This window comes from Salmo trutta, unplaced genomic scaffold (genome assembly GCF_901001165.1).
Source record: "Salmo trutta unplaced genomic scaffold, fSalTru1.1, whole genome shotgun sequence".
NCBI lineage: Eukaryota > Metazoa > Chordata > Actinopteri > Salmoniformes > Salmonidae > Salmo > Salmo trutta.
The window spans coordinates 2719200-2746371 of NW_021823043.1; the positions used below are offsets into that span (position 1 = coordinate 2719200).

The 27172-nt window shown below is 42.5% G+C and overlaps 3 protein-coding genes and 1 long non-coding RNA gene across 5 annotated transcripts in view; 1 reads left to right on the forward strand and 3 right to left on the reverse strand.

Annotated features, from left to right (window-relative positions):
- LOC115188433 (glucoside xylosyltransferase 1) overlaps positions 1-27172 on the reverse strand; it is a 601934-nt gene that overhangs the window by 233965 nt on the left and 340797 nt on the right. The window lies entirely within an intron of this gene.
- On the reverse strand, positions 763-6822 carry LOC115188430 (pseudouridylate synthase 7 homolog-like protein). 2 transcript variants are annotated; one of them, XM_029747276.1, is made up of 10 exons: positions 6508-6822; positions 5474-6404; positions 4914-5073; positions 4398-4596; positions 4012-4110; positions 3817-3898; positions 3332-3494; positions 3045-3171; positions 2790-2843; positions 763-2573 (listed from the first exon to the last, which is right to left on the reverse strand). In XM_029747276.1, exons 2-10 carry the CDS (start codon positions 6387-6389, stop codon positions 1107-1109), a joined length of 3267 nt encoding a protein of 1088 aa, XP_029603136.1. In that variant the 5' UTR covers positions 6390-6404; positions 6508-6822; the 3' UTR covers positions 763-1106. The 2 variants fall into 2 exon arrangements, with proteins under 2 accessions (XP_029603136.1, XP_029603137.1); XM_029747277.1 differs by having other exon boundaries at positions 6772-6805.
- Positions 7445-18446, reverse strand: LOC115188436 (twinfilin-1). The gene is made up of 9 exons (XM_029747295.1): positions 18327-18446; positions 17316-17393; positions 16656-16834; positions 15793-15888; positions 15204-15308; positions 11465-11590; positions 10435-10585; positions 10124-10245; positions 7445-9342 (listed from the first exon to the last, which is right to left on the reverse strand). The coding sequence occupies exons 1-9, from the start codon at positions 18349-18351 to the stop codon at positions 9178-9180; spliced, it is 1047 nt and encodes a 348-aa protein (XP_029603155.1). The 5' UTR covers positions 18352-18446; the 3' UTR covers positions 7445-9177.
- On the forward strand, positions 13497-14951 carry LOC115188446 (uncharacterized). Its single transcript, XR_003876415.1, has 2 exons — positions 13497-13657; positions 13737-14951. It is a non-coding gene; the product is annotated as an uncharacterized LOC115188446 (long non-coding RNA).

The window sequence follows — 27172 nt, forward strand, 5'->3', positions numbered from 1 at the left end:
TCTAGTGGCCATGCTGTGCAGGCTGAGATCACCCTCTAGTGGCCATGCTGTGCAGGCTGAGATCACCATCTAGTAACCATGCTGTGCAGGCTGAGATCGCCCTCTAGTGGCCATGCTGTTCAAGCTGAGATCACCATCTAGTGGCCATGCTGTTCAGGCTGAGATCGCCCTCTAGTGACCATGCTGTGCAGGCTGAGATCACCATCTAGTGGCCATGCTGTGCAGGCTAAGATCGCCCTCTAGTAGCCATGCTGTACAGGCTGAGATCACCATCTAGTGGCCATGCTGTGCAGGCTGAGATCGCCCTCTAGTGGCCATGCTGTAGAGGCTGAGATCACCCTCTAGTGGCCATGCTGTGCAGGCTGAGATCGCCCTCTAGTGGCCATGCTGTACAGGCTGAGATCACCCTCTAGTGGCCATGCTGTGCAGGCTGAGATCGCCCTCTAGTGGCCATGCTGTTCAAGCTGAGATCGCCATCTAGTGGCCATGCTGTTCAGGCTGAGATCGCCCTCTAGTGGCCATGCTGTGCAGGCTGAGATCACCATCTAGTGGCCATGCTGTGCAGGCTAAGATCGCCCTCCAGTAGCCATGCTGTACAGGCTGAGATCACCATCTAGTGGCCATGCTGTGCAGGCTGAGATCACCATCTAGTGGCCATGCTGTGCAGGCTGAGGTTCTTCTACATTCACACAACTAAATTCACTTCAACATTCAATGTGATTCTATCTCTAATCCACTGTGAAGAATTCTCATCCAGTCAGTAAATTAACAAAGCATTCTTTTATTAACGACATGTCTGACAAATCAGGCAACGAATCAGCAAACTGATCACAATACTGTAGCAGTATCTTACATCTACACAAGAGGCCAGACTGTGTACACAACACAATACTGTAGCACTATCCTACAAGTACACAAGAGGCCATACTGTGTACAAAACACAATACTGTAGTAGCATCCTACATGTACACAAGAGGCCATACTGTGTACAAAACACAATACTGTAGTAGCATCCTACATGTACACAAGAGGCCATACTGTGTACAAAACACAATACTAATCAAAATACTGTACACAGTAGTACATACAGCATATGAGACTCCAGTTTAAGGGTCACATTTCATGACCTCTCTGAGGCAGACGGTGGCGTAGCAGGAAGAGTCCAGGTCAAAGTTCAACGTCAAACTAGTTGTGTCTGTGTCAGGGTACAGCACCGTTGACTCTCCTCCTCTCTGCCTCTCCAGACCTCCAGGTCTAGTTGTGTCTGTGTCAGGGTACAGCATCGTTGACTCCCCTCCTCTCTGCCTCTCCAGACCTCCAGGTCTAGTTGTGTCTGTGTCAGGGTACAGCATCGTTGACTCCCCTCCTCTCTGCCTCTCCAGACCTCCAGGTCTAGTTGTGTCTGTGTCAGGGTACAGCATCGTTGACTCCCCTCCTCTCTGCCTCTCCAGACCTCCAGGTCTAGTTGTGTCTGTGTCAGGGTACAGCATCGTTGACTCTCCTCCTCTCTGCCTCTCCAGACCTCCAGGTCTAGTTGTGTCTGTGTCAGGGTACAGCATCATTGACTCTCCTCCTCTCTGCCTCTCCAGACCTCCAGGTCTAGTTGTGTCTGTGTCAGGGTACAGCATCGTTGACTCTCCTCCTCTCTGCCTCTCCAGACCTCCAGGTCTAGTTGTGTCTGTGTCAGGGTACAGCATCGTTGACTCTCCTCCTCTCTGCCTCTCCAGACCTCCAGGTCTAGTTGTGTCTGTGTCAGGGTACAGCATCGTTGACTCTCCTCCTCTCTGCCTCTCCAGACCTCCAGGTCTAGTTGTGTCTGTGTCAGGGTACAGCATCGTTGACTCTCCTCCTCTCTGCCTCTCCAGACCTCCAGGTCTAGTTGTGTCTGTGTCAGGGTGCAGCATCGTTGACTCTCCTCCTCTCTGCCTCTCCAGACCTCCAGGTCTAGTTGTGTCTGTGTCAGGGTGCAGCATCGTTGACTCTCCTCCTCTCTGCCTCTCCAGACCTCCAGGTCTAGTTGTGTCTGTGTCAGGGTACAGCATCGTTGACTCTCCTCCTCTCTGCCTCTCCAGACCTCCAGGTCTAGTTGTGTCTGTGTCAGGGTACAGCATCGTTGACTCCCCTCCTCTCTGCCTCTCCAGACCTCCAGGTCTAGTTGTGTCTGTGTCAGGGTACAGCATCGTTGACTCTCCTCCTCTCTGCCTCTCCAGACCTCCAGGTCTAGTTGTGTCTGTGTCAGGGTACAGCACCGCTGACTCCCCTCCTCTCTGCCTCTCCAGACCTCCAGGTCTAGGTGTGTCTGTGCCGGGATGCTGTGGTACCGCTCCACTAGCCTGTGACTTTCCATTACTCTCCTGCTGCCTCTCCCCAGCTCTCTGGCCCTGCTGCAGCCTGTAGCTCAGGTTATGTGGGATGGCCAGTAAGGGACGGTAGCAGCCAGGGAGGTTCAGTTTGAGAGGAGTGACTCTGAAACGACAGCTCTGTAGTCCGTCCCTTGCCAGTCTCTCCTGGTACCAGCCCCCTACAGGGTTCTCTGGGTACTTCACACTGTTGCCAAGCATGGGAAGAACCACCTGATGGAAGAGCACAGCAGAAGTGAACAATGGATTCAATAGAATCATAACCCATTTGATTTGTGTAGTGTTTTGTGGATGTAGGTTTCACTGGGCTCGGCAACGCACTCAGACAACACACCCATGTTTGCAGAGTAGATTAATAGTTAAAATGGTACAAGGTACTGTAGAACAGGTGGTGGACAGGTGTGCGTGTGTGTGTGTGTGTGTACATACCTGTCCTAGTGAGTAGACTTCCTCCTCCTCCTCTGCAGTAGTAACAACATGAATCTGGGGGAGTAGAGAGTGCCAAGGTCCATCTCAGTACCATCTTTATGACTGGTTCAATCTCAGTGAAAGAGTATCACTAGGTGTCATACTCAAAGATAGAGCCTAGTGGCCAACTCTCTACCACCGATTAAAAATGATTTACACAAGTGACTTTGACTGTTTATTTGACTCTGTTATTAAGTCATCCTGTAACTGAACTACCTGAGGTAAGCTGGTTTCTCCCGCCTCTATCCCCTCCTCTCCCCCCTGCTTCCAGACCAGATCTCCCTGCCTGGCCCTGTGGCCCAGCGTGGTCAGCCTGTGTGCAGCCGCCTCGTTCCAGACCCGGCTGCAAATCAAAACAATCTTTATTGATATAGTATACATCAAACAAAATGAGTGAAGAGGAAGAAGGAAATACAAATGAAAGTAGGAATACAAATAGAACCATAAAGAATAAAGGATTCAGAATATTTAAAGCAATAAAACAGGTGATATAAATCCCAGACCTGCAGTATGCGTGGGGGTAGAACACCCTCATCCCATGGGGCAGGCTGAGCCAGGCACGGGTGCAGCCCTCTGGGCCCGTCCCATAGCGATGTAGGGCCCTCAGCATCATCCTCTCTCTGGCCTTGGACATGGGCATCAGAGACAGGGCCTCCTTGGCATTATCTGAGGAGATGAGGGAGGAGAGCGGTGGAGGAACAGGGTTAGAATGGAGAAGAGTAGAAAATAATTTTTTTCTACTGTATTATTGACTGTATGTTTGTTTATTCCATGTGTAACTCTGTGTTGTTGAATGTGTCGAACTGCTTTGCTTTATCTTGGCCAGGTCGCAATTGTAAATGAGAACTTGTTCTCAACTAGCCTACCTGGTTAAATAAAGGTGAAATAAAATATTTAAAAAAATGTATCTGAAAAAAGGTTGGGGCCATAAAAAACAGAGAACATGGTAAACAGGAAATGGTGACTAGTGTAAACAGGAATTTCTCACCAGTCTGGAGGAAGTGTCTCTTGGCAACGTTCTGAGAGTCATCACCCTCTTCTGGTGTGAAGAACAGACGGACAGCTGCCACCTGAGACACATGAAAGACAACCCACACCACAAGTCAGACAGAACAAATACAAACACTGACATCCAAAGTTTTCAGTTTCTTGTAATATAAGAACACAGAAGACCTAAATGTACCATTTCCTCTTTGAGCAGGGCCAGTCCGACGCGGTCAGACTGAACACTCTGTCCAGTCCCAAACCTCTGAGGTCCATAGTAGTTCACAAACCCCTTGACCTAAAAGAATTTACATTTAATAACTTCTCACTACAGATCAGAGAACAACACTCCTCAATTACTCACAGTGCAGTGGAAATGACTATCAAAGTGCACCGAGAAATCTACATTTGTTTCCAAGTTTGGGTCTGGGGGCCAACAGGGTCTGATGTTTTTAATTCAGCCAATCAAACGCTTGGTGATTAGGTTGATTAGTTACATTGAGTGTTTCAGTGCTGGACTGGACAAAACCCTGCATCTCTCCAGGACCAGGGTTGAATGGAGGCCACAGAATAGGAGTGTCTCACCTGTACGTTCTCCACAGCCTCCTGCACCAGTGAGTCCAGCTCCATCAGTGTGCCATGACCCTGGTGTGGTCTCAGATCCCGTACCACCAGGTCAAAGTGGTTCCCCTGGAGTCTACCCAGATGAAGAGGCTCAGAGACGGAGCGGACGGAGGAGAGGACCACCCCCCTCTTCTCAAACTCACTGGTCTTCTCTCTCAGCCTGACAACACACATCCCTCCCATCAGCACTAGTCTGACCGGTCCCAGTGGACAGTGAACTCACTGGACTAGCATGTTAGAAACGCATGAATGTGGTGGTGGATGAGTTGAGTCTGCCCCCAATAGAATGTAGCACTTTGTAAATATCCATCATTATCATCAAACCATAGCCAAGGATAGCCTGGTGGTCCAGTCTGTTAGTGCTTTAGTCAACTCTCTGTTTGTAGTCTAGGGGAGTTGACCACAGCACATAGGCTAAGCCAAGGGCTATGAATGGAAACAGCAACACATTCTATCTAACAACTGTACTGTATCTACCGTTGTGGTGAGATCTTCTTGACCACCATGGACTGGTAGGTGACGGCCCTCTTGTCCTTGATGCCAGCGTAGGTGAAGTCAGAGGGCAGCACCCCCAGGACAGCTGCCATGTAGCTGATAGCCTCCAGAGTCTCTTGGTTCTCCTTCCTCAGAGTGAACGCTGCAGTGGGAGGAAACCCATGACAACAGTATCCACACTAACTTCCTAGAATACAGGCCCAACACATTGCTTCATTCTATGGCCAAGGGAATAGAGTGTTATGAGTGGGATGAGGTTGGACTTAGACACTGGTCAAGGTCAGTTTTGTGGGTTCCATGTTCAGGATTTGGGGAGGATAAATCAAAGGATACGTTTATTTGTCATGTACAGTTTAAAGCAGATATAAACTGTGAAATGCTTACTTGCCATGCTTTCTTGGGCTAATAACATTCTTCTTGCTGTACATACAGCATCATAAGAGAAAAACATATCAAGTAGGAGAGAGAAATAGGAGAGAGAGTAAACAGAGAGAGATATAGGAGAGAAACATAGTCTGTAAAGTTCTCTATAGACCTCTCACCTGTATAGACCTCTTCATCTTTACTGTCATCAGCCGTCCTCTTCCTGGGTTTCCCTTTTTCTCTCAACCTCACCGTAATGGCTGTAGTCTTCTGCTGCTGGTCACTGAAGCTCTTGGTCTCCACCAGTTTACCAAACCGGCTACTGAGGAAGTGGTGCACTGCCGTCCTGTGCTCCTTACTGTCATCACACCTGAACGTGTACACAGAATTAGGCATCTTGGTGTCGATGAACCTGATAAAGTCTTCGGCCTCCTCCTCGGAGACCAAACCTGATAGGAGCTTAAAGGCAGGGTCCTCCTTAACCCTGATCTCTGATTGGTTGGTTACTGTCAACAGGAAGGGAAAATTGTGTCGGACAGCACGGTGGACGTTAGCTCTTTGGTGTTTGTCTGGGAATGAACCCAGGGACAACTCTTGATTGGCCATCTTCTTCTCGCTGCCATTGGATGATTCTTGGTTGGCCAGATTCTTCTCAACGCCATCATTGGGACTTGATGACACCTCTCTCAATAAAGCAGTGAACTGCTCTAGCTCTTCACAGACAGCCTGACCCAGTATCATTCTCAGGTCAAAACAGTCTTGGCTGGCAGTGGATGTGATGTCACCATTCTGACCGGGTCCAGGTTCTGAATCCACATCCTTTACAACCGGAGGACAATTCTCTTCTTTGAGGTTGTGTTGATGTTTTGGGCTAATAATATTTGTCTTTCCTTCAGACTTGGCACCTGGGCATGCCTCAGTAATGTTGGATGATTGAGGAACATCAGATACACTGGGTTTAGTGACCATCTGGCCATGGATGTCTATCTCTGTGACTACAAAGTCTCTGGTGGAGTTCTTGATGGTTCCATAGAACCCTTCGTGTTCTGAGATGTAGCACTCAGGGACACTCGGTGCTTCCTCCTTCATAGTCATGGTAGATAGACTGTCCTGTCGCAAAAAAAGGAATAAAACCAATATTACGCCCCAAGTTATGTAAAATCAATGAATTGATAATCAGAAGCCATGTATTAAACCAGATTAACGGTCTTACCAGTTATGTAGTGTGAAGTGTCAGTGCTACAAAAGGTTTCATTTGCTAAATGAATCAATGTGACACCATAACACACTGTAACATTGTAGCTAGCTAGCGAACACTGTTAGGATACGTTACTGTTTACCAATCTCTACCAACAGCGGAAAACATAGTATTTAATAAATTTGTCATTTCACTGATATCATCTAATTATAAATGAATGCAATAATAAATGTCCTAAAACGAAACATTTCTAGCAATAAATGTGTAATAAACAAACACCTGTGCAACTATAGCATGAGATTGTAGTTCTTCCGCATCATGTCATGTGACAAGTTCTTAAAGGGAAAGTGCTCTTTTATTTGTCTCAAACAGTACTGTTCTGGTCTTCTGATGACTAATCACCTGTTAATAATTATATTGCATAGTATAGACTAGAGAGATACATCATAAGTAAATCATTAGCATTTTTTGACAAACAATTTGCATTTAAAAGGTCATTTCTGATTTGCTGAACTGTATGAATAGGCTACTCTGTATTTAAGTTATGTGAGTCACAGTAAAATAATGTTCTGAGATAAATGGAAAGACATTTTCATTAATTGAGGTCTACATTACTGCAAAGGTTTATTACAGATTAGGCATGTAGCAGGTATGCCTTTAATTTGTATCATCTGACATCAGCTGATCTGCAGCCAGCCAACATTACTTATTAATTGTAATCTTTAATGTGCCAGGCCAAAGGTTTACCCTTACCACTAGTGCCAATGAGTGGGATTACAACGTGATGGGAAATGCAGATTTGGCCTACTATTTCCCCTTCACTGCCAACTCTATTCAGAGAGCAATGCTTTATTCAGTAAACTCACACCTCTCAGTGGTCAATAGGCTTGCATAGTAGTTCTGCTACTGCTACTACTACTAATAATAATATATCAGGCAAGAAACACATTAGTGAATGTAATTTAAATATTTTAATTTATTTCATTTCCTTACACAATTTAATTCATAGAAAAAAAAACATTTGAAACATTACATAACATAATAGTTTCAACCTACTAGGACTCCTTCAGAATTGCGTAATGTCATAGTAATCTAGTACAGGACGAACATGTCATAGTGGTTTGCCTTTTCATGGAATCAGTAGACAGATCCTCCATGACATTTCACCTGGGAATCACAGTCCCTTCCCTTCATTGTGGTTCTAATAAACATGACATGCATACACACAGTGTCACGTGGGGAAAGACCTGCAGCATTGTGGTTGAAAAGCATTGCATATTATGTGGGATTAATATCACTGATGTGAAATGCACAAACGAGCAACCCTGATTGACAAACACGTCTGCGTCTGAAATGGCACCTGGGTCAAAAGTAGTGTACTATATAAGGAATAGGGTGCCTTTTCTGATGGGCTCTGGTCAAAAGTAGTGCACTATATAGGGAATGGGGTGCCATTCCGGACGCACCCAGGCACTCTCTCTCTCAAACAGACCGACAAACAGATAACGGTTGACACTCAACTGATTCAGGCTGTGACCTCTCAGATCACCATACACACATACAGTACAGACCTAGAAAAATACTTTCTATAGGATTTTTCATTCTTCACTAAAAAGAACATGGAAAGAGAAATCACTAAGTAGATTTTGGACTGACTCGTAATCATATAGTTGTTATGGACATGGTATTGGTAGTACAAATTAGATGCATACAGTAAAATGTATACAAAAGCATTAGGCTTCTTAACAACATCCACAGACCCACACATGGTCTCTCTTCTCTCCCAAATCAAGCTTCTACATCAGCATGGTACTATTCATTAGGCACACCATAGCAAAACATTTTCAAACATTTATCAACGGAAAGCGAAAACAAGCTATTCTTACTGAACAAGTCTAGGTGGTCCCTCTCTGTTTTCTCCATTTAGTGTCACATGAATAGGACCCAGTCCTCAACTCTGATCCTGAAGGGCTAGCGGTTGTGGAACAACATTCTCTATTGATTGACTTTACACAACGCATTACAGAACTGCTACAACATTGTCGGCATTGAATCAGCACTAATAACAAGGTGAAGTGGTCAGATCAGTATCACATGCTCACTAGAAAAACCACAAGGTCTTTCCTCTCACACACCTCCAGCTCTCCAGAACCTCCAGCCCTCCGGAACCTCCAGAACCAGCATTGGGAACCATATATTTTTAAAACACATCCAGCTCTCCAGAACCAGCATTGGAAACCATATATCTTAAAAACATTGTCAAATAATATGAGAAATAAAATAACATTAGCTCTAAAGGTATATGTTCACGCTCTCTCTCATCATGAAAACACAGCACCTACTGTCTGTCTAAATAACAAGCTACTAATGTAAGTAAGTTCACAGGTTTGAGTGTCATGGCTTATATTAGTGTGGTGGTCTGTGTGTGCATAGTTCATATAGGCTACAGGCTGGTTGTCTATGAGGTTAAAGGGCATTAGGAGGGATTCATGTCAATGGTCTATATCCTACATGGAACCCTATCCCCTATATAGTGCACTCCTTTTAACCAGAGCCCTATAGGTCCTAGTCAACAGTAATGCACTATAAAGTGAATAGGGGGGCCATTTGGGACTCAACCAGATAAAGGGTTCTTATATACTAAGCGGAATGTTCCATTGTGGACTAAAATGGAGGGGTGTTTTATTAGTCTTCTTCCCCATCTCCTGGTGGTCTAGTGATCCGGCGCCCCCCTTTCTTCCCCGCGGGGCCTTTAGGTTTGGGAAAGGCCTGCTTGTGTGCGTGCTGCTTAGGGTGGACCTCTTCGTACATGAATTCTGCGGTGAGCTCATCACCGTTATCAATCTCCAGCTAGGGGAGGGAATCAGAATGCATCAGTTAGTAGGATACGTATACTAATAGGAATACAATAAATCACATCACTGAGTGGCATAGTACACTTATTCTATAAAAAATACATTGCAGCAAAAATCCAGTCTACATTGGCATAATGTTACAGTATTTTCACAGGAGTGTTTTAAACTGTTGAAAGTCACTCATGTGACACACTGCAGTGAACCTCAGTTATATTCATTAGGTACCAAATAATATGGATTAACCCAGAACTAAAAGCCCACGTATTTTTGGTCAGATGCTTATGTTTACGCAGTCTGTCCACGAGAGATCAGGTTCCAAATGAAATTTTTTTGTGGCTGAAATGGATGGACTATCTGACTTGATATGAATAGAATGTGAAGTGCATGTTTAAATGTTCTGTTGCAAAACATTTAGCTACAGTGTGATATAATGAACATGACCCAGCTCTTACCTTTTTGGCTATCTGGATGGACAGGTTGTATAATGAACATGACCCAGCTCTTACCTTTTTGGCTATCTGGATGTGCAGGTTGTATAATGAACATGACCCAGCTCTTACCTTTTTGGCTATCTGGATGGACAGGTTGTATAATGAACATGACCCAGCTCTTACCTTTTTGGCTATCTGGATGGACAGGTTGTATAATGAACATGACCCAGCTCTTACCTTTTTGGCTATCTGGATGTGCAGGTTGTATAGTAAACATGACCCAGCTCTTACCTTTTTGGCTATCTGGATGTGCAGGTTGTATAGTAAACATGACCCAGCTCTTACCTTTTTGGCTATCTGGATGTGCAGGTTGCTCTCCACAGTATCGATGAGAGGGTTCTTACAGCTGGAGTAGAGCATCCTCTCTCTGATGCTACATTTATACCCCGGCATGGAGTAGATGAACACTGCAACACACATAGGAAACCACTTTAAAATACCACCTTATCACATTGTTATCACATTTAAATAACATAATACAATTATGAATAAGAGTAGATCAAGCAAAAACATAATTGTGTGGTATAAAATCAACGTATTAAAAAAACATGCCGTAATACGAACTCTCTTCTCATAATGTTTTAATGTGTCTTTACCTGTAGACTCGAGGTAGTCTCCCTCGTGGGAATGCTTGTACAGGAAGAAGTGGTATCGGGCTGCATCCTTGGGGATCCTCTTGGGCAGTTCCTTCAGTTCTGTAGGAGTGGTGCTGGACAGCTTGATACACTCATTCCTAAAATCTATCTCCTGTTGATACAGATGATGATGATGCATTTTTTCATAAACAATCCTCAATAAGATTTGTAATGTAAACGATCCAATACAATAAGGCTTTGAGTATCATGTTTCATGCAACATGGTGCCAGTTAGTTTGTGTTTTAGACATCACATTGTAGTCTTGTCTGGCAGTTATATGGCATTGTTGAATCCAGAAACATGCTAGTCAGAGACACCTACTGCTAATGAAGCAACACAGTGATTGTCTGTCTCTGTGCTCCAATAAAAGGAGGTGAGTCTGCCAGACAGTACTGACACTCACCAGCTATACTTGTTGGTCCCATTCTCTCTTAACTGTTCCAGATACTGGGTGGCGTCTCTCTACTATACTATTATATACTATGATGTATTATACTATATCATTCTATAATACTATTCTATACTAAAATGTATTATTATATACTATACTGTACTATATAATTCTATACTATATAATTCTATACTATATAATTCTATACTATATTATTATACACTATGACGTACTATACTATTCTATACTATATTATTCTAGACTATGATGTACTATACTATATTATTATACACTATGATATACTATAATATATTATTCTATACTATGATGTCCTATACTATATTAGTGTATACTATATTATGATGTACTATACTATATTATTATACACTATCACGTACTATACTATATATCATTCTATACTATATTATTCTAGACTATGATGCACTATACTATATTATTATACACTATGATGTACTATAATATATTATTCTATACTATGATGTCCTATACTATATTAGTATATACTATATTATGATGTACTATACTATATTATTATACACTATGATGTACTGTAATATATCATAATGTACTATACTCACCAGCTGTACGTAGTTGATCTTCTTCTCTCTGAACTGTTCCAGAGCCTGGATGGCGTCTCGCTGCATAGGGAAGGCCACGCCCGTCAGAGTCTGCTGTTTAGTGTCCACACTGATGTCTGTCTGTACCTGGACGGACGGACACACAGTCACTTGGTGTCGTTTTAACTAAATCACCAGGCTTTCTTTCTGAGAAGGGCCTAGGCCCAGACTAATGGTCTGAAACTAAAATAACACAACAACAAAAACAGTAATTAGGTGTCACACACACTCTAAGACAACCCCAACATTGGTCACCAGGCTGTGGTTTGAGAAGGGCCCAGGCTAGTCTAGACTCACTACTATAACAGGAAGTCTATCCTTACCCCAATTTTGTATTTGTGTCACCAATAATTTGCAAAAGATAAACAGAAAGATACATTCTTGAAAAGGCACAAAAACATATTTAACTTGAAAAAAAGGAATTGATAAAGCTTGTTGTAACATTTAAAGTCTTACATGGAACAGAACGATCTCAATGTGATATGAGATAAATAAACTGTTCTGAATAATATATCCAATAATAATAATAATATAATGATAATAATATCCAATAATAGTATAATGATAATATTATCCAATATAATATTCAATACAAATAACAATAATTGAATAACATCAGTATGTAAAAGGTCTACACTGCCCTTTCATGTGTTAGTACAGCCCTCATAACATTCACACTCCAGCTATATGATGTTCGGCTTGACTGAATGAAATTGCCACTGACCTGTTCATCTCTTGTACCTAAAGGATTGGGCTGCTGTTTTTTCATCCATCTACTTATTACAACCAACGGGTCTCTCAGCAAATGAATAATACATATCTGAAAGCCTCTTTACTCTCATGTAGATTAGTGGATAATCATCTGGTGACTGGGAAGGGGATCTCAGTATAAACCTTCCCAGTTGGTTGAGGCTACTGTATTTGTGAGGGTGGCTCTATGAAATAGGCCTATAGGGCAGATGAAGAATGACCCTGTCCTTTTATGGAGTTATGATGGTGTATACACATCAAGCAATATAGTCTACGAATACCCTGGATTCCACATTTTGTTACGTTACAGCCTTATTCTGAAATTGATTAAATCATTTTTTCCCTTCTCATCAATGTACTGTACACACAATACCCCATAATGACAAATCAAAAACTTGTTTGTACTTTGTTGAAGCACCTTTGTCAGCGATTACAGCAGAGTCTTCTTGGGTATGATGCTACAAGCTTGGTACACACGTATTTGGGGAGTTTCTCCCATTCTCCTCTGCAGATCCTCTCAAGCTCTGTCAGGTTGGATGGGGAGCGTTTCTGCACAGCTATTTTCAGGTCTCTCCAGAGATGTTCAAATCGGGTTCAAGTCCGGGCTCTGGCTAGGACACTCAAGGACATTCAGATACTTTTCCCTGCCCTGCGTTGTCTTGGCTGTGTGCTTAGGGTCGTTGTGCTGTTGGAAGGTAAACCTTCACCCCAGTCTGAGGTCCTGAGCACTTTGGAGCAGATTTATCAAGGATCTCTCTATACTTTGCTCCGTTCATCTTTGCCTCGATCCTGACTAATCTCCCCGTCCCTGCCGCTGAAAAACATCCCCCATGGCATGATGCTGCCACCACCATGCTTCACAGTAGGGACGGTGCCAGGTTTCCTACAGACACAATCCTGTCTCGGAGCTCTACGGACAATTCCTTCAACCTCATGGCTTGGTTTTTGCTCTGACATGCACTGTCAACTGTGGGACCTTATATAGACAGTGTGTGCCTTTTCAAATCATGTCCAATCAATTGAATTTACCACAGGTGGACTCCAAGTTGTATAAACATCTCAAGGGTGATCAATGGAAACAGGATGCACCCGAGCTCAATTTACAGTCTCATAGCAAAGGGTCTGAATACTTATGTAAATAAGGTATTTCTGTTCTTATTTTTAATACATCTGATAAAGTGTAAAAAAAATTACTTTTCACTTTGTCATTATGGAGTATTGTGTGTAGATTGCAGAGTTTAAAAAAACATTTTTTATACATTTTAGAATAAGGCTGTAGTGTAACAAAATGTGGAAAAAGTCCGAAGGCACTGTAGTTATATTGACATAGGTAGCTATACTCCACCGACACAGGTAGACACACTCCACTCCACCGACACAGGTAGACACACTCCACCGACGCAGGTAGACACACTCCACTCCACCGACACAGGTAGACACACTCCACCGACGCAGGTAGACACACTCCACTCCACCGACGCAGGTAGACACACTCCACTCCACCGACGCAGGTAGACACACTCCACTCCACCGACGCAGGTAGACACACTCCACTCCACCGACGCAGGTAGACACACTCCACTCCACCGACGCAGGTAGACACACTCCACTCCACCGACGCAGGTAGACACACTCCACCGACATAGGAAGCTACACTCCACCGACATAGGAAGCTACACTCCACCGACATAGGAAGCTACACTCCACCGACATAGGAAGCTACACTCCACCGACATAGGAAGCTACACTCCACCGACATAGGAAGCTACACTCCACCGACATAGGAAGCTACACTCCACCGACATAGGAAGCTACACTCCACCGACATAGGAAGCTACACTCCACCGACATAGGAAGCTACACTCCACCGACATAGGAAGCTACACTCCACCGACATAGGAAGCTACACTCCACCGACATAGGAAGCTACACTCCACCGACATAGGAAGCTACACTCCACCGACATAGGAAGCTACACTCCACCGATATAGGAAGCTACACTCCACCGACATAGGAAGCTACACTCCACCGATATAGGAAGCTACACTCCACCGATATAGGAAGCTACACTCCACCGATATAGGAAGCTACACTCCACCGATATAGGAAGCTACACTCCACCGATATAGGAAGCTACACTCCACTGATAGGGGACCGAAAATCCCCAAAAGACCCCACAAGGACAGCAGAACAAGGAAAAGTCTCCCTCGTCGGGACATTTCCCACATCCACATGAGGACAAAGGCTATTTTAACCTTAGGGGTTAGGTTTAGGGTTGCAATTAGGGTTAGGTTAAGAGGTTGGTGGTTAGATTTAGGAGCTAGGTTTAGGGTTACGGTTCAGGTTTCAGGTTAGGGAAAATAGGATTTTGAATTGTTGGCCCCCCACGAGGAAAGAAGAACAAAACGTGTGTGTGTGTGACATCATCACACCGATATAAATGGAAAAACGCCTCATAGTATTATTATGAATGCATGCAGCCAAGGGAATCTGGGGCAGAAGTTGGGCTGTTTAGTCTAGTGTGCAAACATATTTCCACTTCATTGATCTGTTATTGATTGCCTGCTGTAAATTGCTCTATGCCTCTCTCTCTCCACTAAAGCCGAATACATTTAAAAAAATCTAAACATGTCAGCTGCAAAGTCCTTGGGTTTGTTGTGGAAATTATTTTGTGTGTGTGTGTGTGTGTAAACTCTTAGAAAAAAGGGTTCCAAAAGGGTTCTTCGGCTGTCCTCATAGGAGAACCCTTTTGGTTCCAGGTAAAACCCTTTTGGGTTTCATGAAGAACCCTCTTTTAAAGGGCTCTACAAGGAATCTAAAAGGGTTCTACTTGGAACCAAAAAGGGTTCTTCAAAGTGTTCTCCTATGGGGACAGCCGAAGAACCCTTTTAGGAAAAAATGTGCTATCTAGAACCTAAGAGTATATGTACATCTGTGTGTGTGTCTCTACCTCACTCAGTTTGATCTGCCTCAGCTCCTCCTCAGCAGCAGTCAGTGGTTGTGGAGCAGCTTGTGCTATCAGGTACTTCCTGTACCCGCTCAGAGACACATCATCCTGGTGAAAGAGAGGACCGTGAGAGGGGTGGACTGGAACTCAGGGTCCGCATTTAGAGTAGCAGTGCTTATATAGGATCGTCTCTTCACTCCCTCCCCAGCCTCTCCCCACTGCTGCAGAGAGTGAAGTGAATTTATTAAATCACTTCCTTGTTGTTAAATGACCCCACAGCTCTCCAAGGCATACATAATATTAATAATTAAAAGATAGCTTTTTGAGAAAATGCAATCTACTCTATTTTTTGTGTGGTGATTAATTATTTAAATCGTTTCCTTTTTGTTGTCCTTAAAATGATTTTATTTGGTTTTGCGTTGGATAATTTGTCATGAGAGAAGGAGGGACAGCATAAACATATCATGATGTCATCTAGCGACAAATGGAGCAACCAAAAGCAACTTTCCTTGAAACATTATTGCCAAAACTGCAAGCCCACTTAGGCCAATAAGCCATAAAATAATGAGTTTCTTCAAATTCGTCAACATACCTCCACTGTGCCAAATATTTCATCTTTAATGTGTCCACCCCCAAACTCCTTCTTCAGTGTAGCTCTTGTAGCAGCATATAACATCTTCTGTCTAACCTATAGAAGTGGGAGGAATTCATGTTTTTAGTACTGCACTAACTGCTAAATATGACTGTAGATTGCAATCTAAACAAGAACATAATGCTATTTCATACAGACATCTCAGAAACGTCGACCATTTTGGCTGTTTCATTGAGGTTTGGGATGGAAGCCAGGTTCATGCTTCCTGCTAGTTAACATTAGAATTGCAAATATGCTAGTTTAGCACAACAATAAGCTAGCCTTTTTGCTCAACAGTCTCTTCAAAATGTTGGCATTAGCTAAGCATAAATAAACACTTTTTCAATGGGGGCAGCATTTGACATACTTATATGAACCATAAGAGGATTTTCCCTCATCTAAAAACCTGTTTAAAGTAAACAGTTCTCTCACCCAGTGGTAAGGGTTCCTACTCTATAGTTAGCCAACCACAGACCAGATGTGGGTTTGAAAGCAGCACTGTGTGTGGCCTGTTACATTCTCCCTGTTGTGCATTACCTGCAGTGTGGACTAGACTGTGGGTTCGTAGTTCTATAAATAGAGGCTTATTGTAGACAGTATTCTGGCTTATTAGACTATGGAATAAACAGAGAGACTTTTAAATGCCCTAACTGACACCATGACAGTTGGGTTAAGAAGGTGAAACAGTTGCTTAAGTGAAGTAAAAACTGTCATGTCTATGGCATTCCAGAGGTAGTCTTGACTAACAAAAAAAAGAGAATTTGCTCCCAACCAATATATTGATAAATGAATAAAGTCAGAAAGAGATAAACATATCAACATACAGGTGAGCGGTCAGGTGACCAGGCCAGGAAGATCCACTCATATCCCTGGTTGTTAGTAGAGTCCAGCCTGTACAGGAGGTAGGAGGGCATGTCCTCCTGTAGGAGAGGCAGCACATAGGCATCATACTCCTGGTCCCACTTCTTAGACGCATGCTTGGTGCCTCCCAGCACCAGAGTCTCTGGAATAAGAACAAGGAGGGATATGGTGGATTTATTACAGTGATATACAATATGTAACTATGGGAACAGGTAAATATCAACATACATCAATTCTGTTCTGTCTTTTCAGGTAAGATACACAGTATCTGAGATTGCAGTGCAGTAAAGGCAACCAACCAACAGATATCTTACAAATGACATGAAATGTAATAACTAATACAGTACAATACAATAAAGAACAATACAGTACAATAAAGTACAATGCAATACACTACACTGCAATACAGTACAATACAATTCAGTACAATACAGTCTACTTTTCAGATCACAGTATGTCTTCAACATCACAGTAAATATAACCAGTCGTAACCAATCAACAAACTACTGAACTTATCTTTTTACCCATTGATCATGTTGCATACAGCGATGGGTAGGGCTCATCTCTGATCAATAGGTGTGATTGAGTTGATCAGCTGTAGGCTAGGCAGGCTACATACTCACCCATCTCAATGACGACCTTCAGCAGGCGATAGGCTCCGTTCCTCGCCTTAGCAAAGATCTCTTTCACTTCCTCCGCAGCTGTGAAGTCAAAGCAAGCCAAGCGGTCACCTTTTTATACACACACATCGGCTCAAGAGAGACGTTGGCTATTCATACAACAGGGACATTCAGGGAACACAAGCATGGGGAACAGCCTATTACTTAACAATCAAGTGTAGAATATACTGGTCAAATGAAATAAGGATTGGTGTGTTTATCAAAAAAACGGTTTCAAGAAAAGATTAGTACAGGCAGCTGATCTATCTTGGGTCATTAACTATAGTATAGAGACAGAGAATGAACGTCAAGTATTCAAGACGCATAAGAGCAAAACCAAAAGCATGCCTGCCGTAATTGTATAACACCTTGTCGTGCCATGATAAATAAAGATAGCTCTGATAGCCTACTGGCCAAAATAGGTGACCCACATTTTACTAGACAGCCAGTTGTTACATAAAAATCGACACAGTTGCATCAAACGTTATCTCATCCCAACAACAAACAAACATCAAAAGGGCAACAGTAATCTTGGCCATAAATGTCACCCAGATTAATTTTAGACATTTGATGAATGGGCGGCTTGTTCCCTTGTAAAAGACCTTTGAAACGAGGGTTACAGACCAGAGCCTGCTGCAGCAGCACGGAGCTTGATGACAAACTGCTAGTGTTTATGCGGCGTAACAATCTCAGTTGAATCGCAGCAGCACGACCATATTAGTACAACGCATCGCTGAATACACTTGTCATAGATTCTTCTCATTCGCCCAGTGCACCGTGACGCCCGAAGCAACTTCCACAGAGCAGAAAGCACTGCTTATTCTCGCTGATGATGCAGAACGACACACATACAACATTATTTTCCCCTATGACTTTAATCCTTTTAAATGAAATATGTCATGGACGACGATCGCATCGTCTATTCCGTTGTGGTTTCAACAGCTGGAGACAATAAGCAAAAATGCGCGTATTTACCTTGTATGCCCGTTTGATGGGACATTATGCCTGTCTGCTTTGCTTTAGATCGCCCGGGCCGGTAGATGACTGAAGGGAAAGAACAAGGAAGAAGAAACCGAACTACAGTAACTTGACCTGCCTCTAGTTGTGATGTCATCACGCAGCAGCAACTGTATCATGTGACGATGGAGCAGTAACGCGCACGTAGTTTATACGTTCCAATGTTGAATACTACTACTATATTATCATTATTATTATTATTAATATTATTATCAGGTCTCTCTATGATACAATGTTTTTCAATCATTCATTTTTGGTTATGATGAGGAGGAGAATGTGTACAATTGAACAGATTGTTTCACTTCCACAGAGCACCAAACACACCAAGACAGTTGAGGAGAGCACGACAAAGCCTATTCCCCCTCAGGAAACTAAAAAGATGTGGCCTCAGATCCTCAAAAGGTAGTGCGTATGGCCCAGTACATCACTGGGGCAAAGCTGCCTGCCATCCAGGACCTCTACACCAGGCGGTGTCAGAGGAAGGCCCTAAAAATTGTCAAAGACCCCAGCCACCCCAGTCATAGACTGTTCTCTCTACTACCGCTTGGCAAGCGGTACCAGAGTGCCAAGTCTAGGACAAAAAGGCTTCTCAACAGTTTTTACCCCCAAGCCATAAGACTCCTGAACAAGTAATCAAATGGCTACCCTGACTATTTGCATTGTCCCAACCCCTCTCCCCAACCCCTCTTTTACGCTGCTGCTACTCTCTGTTTATCATATATGCATAGTCACTTTAACTATACATTCATGGACAGACTACCTCAATTAGCCCGACTAACCGGTGCCGGGGCACATTGGCCACCCGGACTATCTGAATTGTGTCCCACCACCCACCACCCGCCAACCCCTCTTTTACGCTACTGCTACTCTCTGTTCATCATATATGCATAGTCACTTTAACCATATCTACATGTACATACTACCTCAATCAGCCCGACTAACCGGTGTCTGTATGTAGCCTTGCTACTGTTATTTTTCACTGTCTTTTTGCTGTTGTTTTCATTTCTATACTTATCTGTTGTTCACCTAAGACCTATTTCTTACTTAAAAATCACACTGTTGGTTAGGGCCTGTAAGTAAGCATTTCACGGTAAGGTCTACACCTGTTGTATTCAGCGCACGTGACAAATACACTTTGATTTGTTATCCAAATCGATTCCATTACTATTACTATTGAACAGATTAATAATTGTCACAACAAGAACTATCTCATTCTAATATCTGAATTGTATCCTATCTATCCAGCATAACACTGCTCAATATCAATACACCATGCATACTGCAACAGGCCTTCAACCCCTCAAAGGATTTCTATTTTCAGGAACTGTCAGAAGAGCTACAGCTCCTAGGAGTTTACACCACAGATTCCAACCAAAACGTTGGGTGTTGCCACATTTTCCTCAGCAGCTACTAATCTAGTGGACCTGCTCAGATTCTACCATGTCATTTCCCCATGGGATTCATAGCAGCCGTGTGGTTTGAAGCTTTACCTCCACCCACTCCTCTTGCAGTCCTGGATCCACAGAGGCAGAGCAGGGTAATTTTAACCCCAGGGAGGGAGTGCTCAGGGTGGGGTACCTCCACCACACCCTGCCCCAGAGGGAGACCTGCTATTACTGCTGTTCTCCTGAAGGCAGAAGGACAGAGTGTAGTACAGTCGCAGTCATGCAAATGGGTTAGACTTATAGAAAAATATATTCAAACTACTATAGATAAGATCGGATGGTTTGTCAACGATTGACTGTGTATTAACGATGTCAGGCACTTCATTGTTTGGTTGTTCACCCTGATTAGTGTGCCGGGAGAAATCTGTTTTCATACCTACTGATAATATAGCCTGAAACTAAATATTTCAGTCTATTAAACACAAAAACAACTTTTTAGGTGAGAGTTTTGGCAGCTATATTCTCCCCTACAGTACCCAGTTGTCCCTGTCATACATCATGTTGGTGTCTGATCTCCAACATCACTATGTCCAGCACCAAACAGTACAGTCAGAGTTTTGAATAGTCCTTTCAAAAATGTCAGTTCACTCCTAATCAGAATATGCTTTAGATTCAGAACAATTCATTTTGTGATTCAGATGGAATTGTTTCAACAGAAATTGTGAAAGGGATTTATAAACAGTCCAATATACTCAATGGATGTACACAGTAAGCCTCTTACAGTGGATGTATCTGCATGTCCACTATACGGGAGTGTCCCAGATGGCACCCTATTCACTTTATAGTGGACTACTTTAGATCAAACGTAGTGCACTATATAACAAATAGGGTGCCATTTGGGATATACCCTTGGGCCTGTGACATCACGCAAAAAAACACATTTGTCTAGTCATTATGTCTCTCGTTCTATTACAGTAGTAGTCAATGTTCATTTACTGTACAAATCAAAACAGTAGTATCTTACTGTAAATCCTCTAAATATGTTAGCATTAGGCTAAGCATAGCCTTTAAAGTCAGCTGTACCTCACATGGTCAAATGCATTGAGTAGAGCAATAGTAAAGCAGTCATAGGTTGTAGGGTTGCTGTCAACTTCTGTAAGACAATGGGCGCGTTCGAGCAGATCACTTTTGTCAAGTCAGTGACCATCGTTGGTCACCGCCTTTCAAAGTGTGTTGCATTATGGTTACATTGTACGACATGCCGACTTCACAAACTTTACAAAAATCATGTGATCAAAGGTTATGCAGATTTTGATGAAGTCGCCTTTAAGTCTCTGCAGTTGCTTTCATGAGTCTCTAGAGATTTTCTGTCGGCATCCTCTCTAGCCTCATAAAAACATTGGCTGCATCTCAATCTATATAATAAGTTTGGCAACACAGAAGATTGGCAAACACACAGAAAATTGAGAAATCACGTAACTAAACTAAACAAAAATAAAAAGAAACTATACTATGGAACACATATACATGATTTAAAGAATGATAGTAAAAAGCTCTGGAGTACCAGAGCAACGGACAAAATAATGAAAGACAAGCACTGTAGCTTAGAATTCCGCAGAGTTAGTGTGGAAGAGGTGAAACAATTATTGTTATGTATAAATAAGAACAAACCCCCTGGAACCGACAACCTGGATGATAAATGACTGAGGTTGGTAGCGGAATACATTGCGACTCCTATTTGCCACATCTTCAATCTAAGCCTAGAAGACGGAGTATGCCGTCTGGAGGGAGGTAAAGGTCCTTCCACCGCCCCAAAATAGCAACGCACCTGCTAATGGTTCAAACAGCAGACCAATCAGCCTGTTACCTCGGCTTCGCAAACCTTTCGAAAGAATCGTGTTGGACCAAATACAATGTTATTTTACGGAAAACAAATTAACAACAGACTTTCAGCATGCTTATAGGGAAGGGCACTCGTCACGCTCGGCACTGAAACAAATGACTGATGATTGGCTGAAAGAAATGGATAATAATACATTTGTGGGAGCTGTTTTGTTAGGCTTCAGTGCAGTCTTTGACATCATTGATCATAACATATTACTGAAGAAACATAGGTATTTTGGATGAACATCCTCTGCCTTATCATGGATGGACAATAGAACACATAGGGGTTTCTTTAATAGAAGCCTCTCTAATACAAATTCGGTTGAGTGTGGTGTACTGCAGGGCAGCCTGCTTGGACAATTATTGTTTTTTATGTTTACTAATGACCTTCCACTGACCTTGAAATAAGCTTGTGTGTCTATGTACGCTGACGACTCAACCATATACACGTCGGCTGCAACTGTAAAATAAATAACTGACACCCTTAGTACAGAGCTCCAGTCAGTTTTAGAATGGGTAACTAGCAATAGGCTGGTGCTAAACATCTCCAAAACAAATCACTCGCTCAACCTTAAACCTCACCTGGATCTATTATTGAGTAATGTGGCTATTGAGAAAGTTGAGGAGACTAAACTGCTGGGCATCACCCTAGATAGAAAGCTATCATGTCAAAACATAGACTCAATGGTTACTAAAATGGGAAGAAGTCTGTCCATGATAAGGCGTTGCTCTGCTTTCTTGATATCTCAGTGGACTAGACAGGTCCTACAGACCCTAGTTTGGTCACACCTGGACTACTGCCCAGTTGTGTGGTCAGGTGCGGCAAAGAAGGTCATAGGTAAATTGCAGTTTGTCCAGAACAGAGCAGCACGTATTGCACTTAGCTGTGCACAGAGGGTGAATGTCAATGACATGCATGTCAATCTCTCCTGGCTCAAAGTTGAGGAGAGATTGACTGCATCACTATAGGTCTTTGTGCGAGGTGTCTATGTATTGAAGGTACCCAACTGTCTGTTCAAGCAGTTGGTACACAGTTCAGACACTCATCGGTATCACACAGGACATGCAACCAGAGGTCTCTTCACAGTCCCCAGGTCCAGATCAGAGGCTGGGAAACAGTCTTAAACAGAGCCATGACTACATGGAACTCTGCCACCCCAGGTCACTCAAGTTAGCAATAAAACCAGATAGAAGAACACCTTACGCACAACATGGACTGTGAAGAAACACACAGACATTTTGATGCATTATTTTTACATTTACATTATGTATTGTATTGTGTACTGTATTATGTCTTTTATTATGTATTGAATGATGTATTGTATTTTGCATTGTAATATGTATTGTAACGGCTGTCGTGAGAGAGAGTAGACCAAGGTGCAGCGGAGTTAGTGTTCATCGTTGCATTTAATAATAGAAAGAACACTATACAAAACAAAACAAGAAAACCGACAGCCAAACAGTCCTGTCAGGTGCAAACACTAAACAGAAACAATCACCCACAAAACCCAAAGGAAAAACATGCTCCTTATGTGTGACTCCCAATCAGCAACAACGAACTTCAGCTGTGCCTGATTGGGAGCCACACACGGCCCAAAACAAAGAAATACAAAAACATAGAAAAAGGAACATAGAACGCCCACCCAATGTAACACCCTGGCCTAACCAAAATAAAGAACAAAAAACCCCTCTCTATGGCCAGGGCGTTACATATATATTGTATTATGTATTGTATTATGCATTGTATTATGTATTGTATTATGCATTGTATTATGCATTGTATTATGTATTGTATTATATATTGTATTATATATTGTATGATGTATTGTATGATGTATTGTAATATTTATGGTATTATGTATTGTATGATGTATTGTATTCTGTATTGTGTGATGTATTGTATGATGTATTGTATTATGTATTGTAGTATGTATGGTATTATGTATGGTATTATGTATTGTATTATGTATGTGATATGTGGTTGGGATTGACTGTACTGCCTCATTCATAGAGGTTAACTGTTTTACTCCCCTCTATTTCCTCCTCTGTTAACCTCCTGTGTTTCTCTCTGCCCCGACAGTGTTTTAGTTTGTCGCCTGTGGCTCCTTAAGGAAGGATTCCTGCCTGTCTGCTTTGAGACAAGGAAATTAAGTGAAGTTTGTTGCGAAGGTGCGTGGTAATGTACTGTATGGACTCACTGGGATATCAAGACACTTGACTGGTATTATAATAATGCAATGACAATATATGTTTTTTTTAATCTCCAAATGTCCTGTGTAATCTCTTCATTATTATAATCATTTATCTTCCACTGCGGAGCCAAATACTACCAACTGACATTGTTTATTTATCTTCATACTGTAACAGAATACATTTGTTTGTTAGTATTTGTTGCAATGACAGTGTTTTAACCCTATTGATTCTGTGGTGTGTGGAGTTCTCAGCCACTAGATGGAGACGTCCTCATACATGATATTGTTGCTGGAGCTACAGCAGATCTTCCAGACCACAGCACTGGCCAGAATATATAGAGAGCAGATGTTTCTGTGTCTCTGTGTCTACATTCAAATCCCAGAAGGAAGAGAGCTGTTATTAATACTGTTGTAAAACACCTCTCAGGTGTTTAGGTTGTAACCCATAATACATGTGCGTTTTGATACGTGGCATGGCGAGGTTCAAATCAAATAAAATACAATTGGTCGCATAATCATATTTAGCAGATGTTGCGGTGTAGCGAAATGCTTGTGTTTCTAGCTCCAACAGTGCAGTAATATCTAACAATTCACCATAATACACACAAACTTAAAAGTAAAAGAATGGAGTTAAGAAACATATAAATATTAGGACGAGCAATGTCTGAGTCTAGAGTATATATAGATGGGATGTATAGACATTATGGACAGTATGTGGATAGAATATGTAGTATAGCTGTAGTATATATATATATATATATATATATATATATATATATATATATATATATATATACTGTAGCTATGTGTGATGAGATGTATAGACATTATGGACAGTATGTGGATAGAATATATAGTATATATATATATATATATATATATATATATATATATATACTGTAGCTATGTGTGATGAGATGTAGAAACTTTATGGACAGTATGTGGATTGAATATGTAGTATATCTCTAGAATATGTTGGATAGAATACTATATGTACAGTAATAGTTGAATAGGATGGTCTTGACTAGAATACAGTATATACATATGAAATGGGTAAAACAGTATGTAAACATTATTAAAGTGACCAGTCTTCCATGTCTATGTACATTGGGCAGCAGCCTCTAAGATGCAGGGTTGAGTTTGTGTTGTGTGTGTGTGTGTGTGTGTGTGTGTGTGTGTGTGTGTGTGTGTGTGTGTGTGTGTGTGTGTGTGTGTGTGTGTGTGTGTGTGTGTATGTGTGTGTGTGTGTGTGTGTGTGTGTGTGTGTGTGTGTGTGTGTGTGTGTGTGTGTGTGTGTGTGTGTGTGTGTGTGTGAGGTGTGCTGTACAGGCCAGCACCGGCAGCGCGTGAAGCCATTCCAGTTGACAGTTGTCCTTCCCCTAATGGGAAAATAAATAGACCAATCCCAAGCTGGCATGGGGTGTTTGTTCAGGGACCAAACTCACACAGGCCATAACTCAAGCTGCAGGGATAGCTCTCTGAGAGGGACACAACAAACAAAGGCTCTCAGTCACAACACACAGGGAGGGAGGGTGCTCTGGGAGAGAGGGGTGACTGGACCACTGTGACTCACAACACACAGGGAGGGAGGGAGGGAGGAGTAGAGAGGGGAGGGAAACAGAGTGAGAAAGGTATTCAGGAACATCTGGGAGATAAATTGGTAGCAATAATAATAATAATTACACTGAATGCCTAATGTGCAAAAAGATGGATTACGTTCAACATCTCCAGTTGTCAATGTTGTTTAAGGTCATTCACTGTTTTACCAGTCCAGTGTTCATACTACACCCTCCCATTCTGTTCACCCTCTCAGAGACTGATGTGTTATAATGTTTTACCAGTCCAGTGTTCATACTACACCCTCCCATTCTGTTCACCCTCTCAGAGACTGATGTGTTATAATGTTTTACCAGTCCAGTGTTCATACTACACCCTCCCATTCTGTTCACCCTCTCAGAGACTGATGTGTTATAATGTTTTACCAGTCCAGTGTTCATACTACACCCTCCCATTCTGTTCACCCTCTCAGAGACTGATGTGTTATAATGTTTTACCAGTCCAGTGTTCATACTACACCCTCCCATTCTGTTCACCCTCTCAGAGACTGATGTGTTATAATGTTTTACCAGTCCAGTGTTCATACTACACCCTCCCATTCTGTTCACCCTCTCAGAGACTGATGTGTTATAATGTTTTACCAGTCCAGTGTTCATACTACACCCTCCCATTCTGTTCACCCTCTCAGAGATTGATGTGTTATAATGTAAATGCATGACACCATTTTGGAAGCCAAAGCGCCCACCATTTGGCGTTATAGGCGCACACACGTGTTCATGCATGGGCTCGGGCACACACACACACACACACACACACACACACACACACACACACACACACACACACACACACACACACACACACACACACGCACACACGCAAATGGACGGGCGCCTCTCGCCTCTCTCTTCTATCTCTGTGGAGAGAGAGGGGGAAAAAACGACTGTGAGTTTATTCACGTCCCATCTGTCACAACACTTTCACTGGAATGGGTTTAGAGAGAAAGCCGTCTGTCTGTCCCCGTGTGGACCAGCTTATTTCCACGTTGACAGATGGACGGACAACTAGGTGACCCTCCACCCAACACATCTCATAACCTTTGAAGCAATTGAGGGAAGAATATGACAATCTGACAATCTACACAGCAAATGATCAATTTGGTAATTAGTTCTGCTAGATTTAATAGGCCACAATCTTAGATAAATAGGAATAATATTTTTGGGGTGCCATGCAGACATCAGCTCATCAACACATGGCTTGAGGATTTTGCTCAAAGAGCAGAGAAAAAGAAAACACACACATACACACACACACACACACACACACACACACACACACACACACACACACACACACACACACACACACACACACACACACACACACACACACAATCCAACAATCCAAAACACTCCAACATTTCTCACTGTAAATCAATGGAGCCATCAGCCTAAAGGGAGGAAGACTGTTGTCATGTATTCAGACAATCTCCTCTTGTAGCTGAATTAAACTCCTGCTCCACCAGAGGACATATTTCCCTTTCTAATTTGATTCTCACATTCAACACCACAGGTCAAGAATGTCAACCAGATACAGCTGATTGACAAAACATTCCTCCAACAATAGAACAAAGCTGCTCCTGCATATCAATGTGTGTTTCTCTCCGCTGGCAATTCCAGAGACACTGATAATATTTCCTTGTACAAATGAACAAGGGTGAAAAGGTCAAAGAGGTGAGAGGAGCTTGGTGCAGAGGGAGACAGTCTACAGTATGGTACATGAGGGG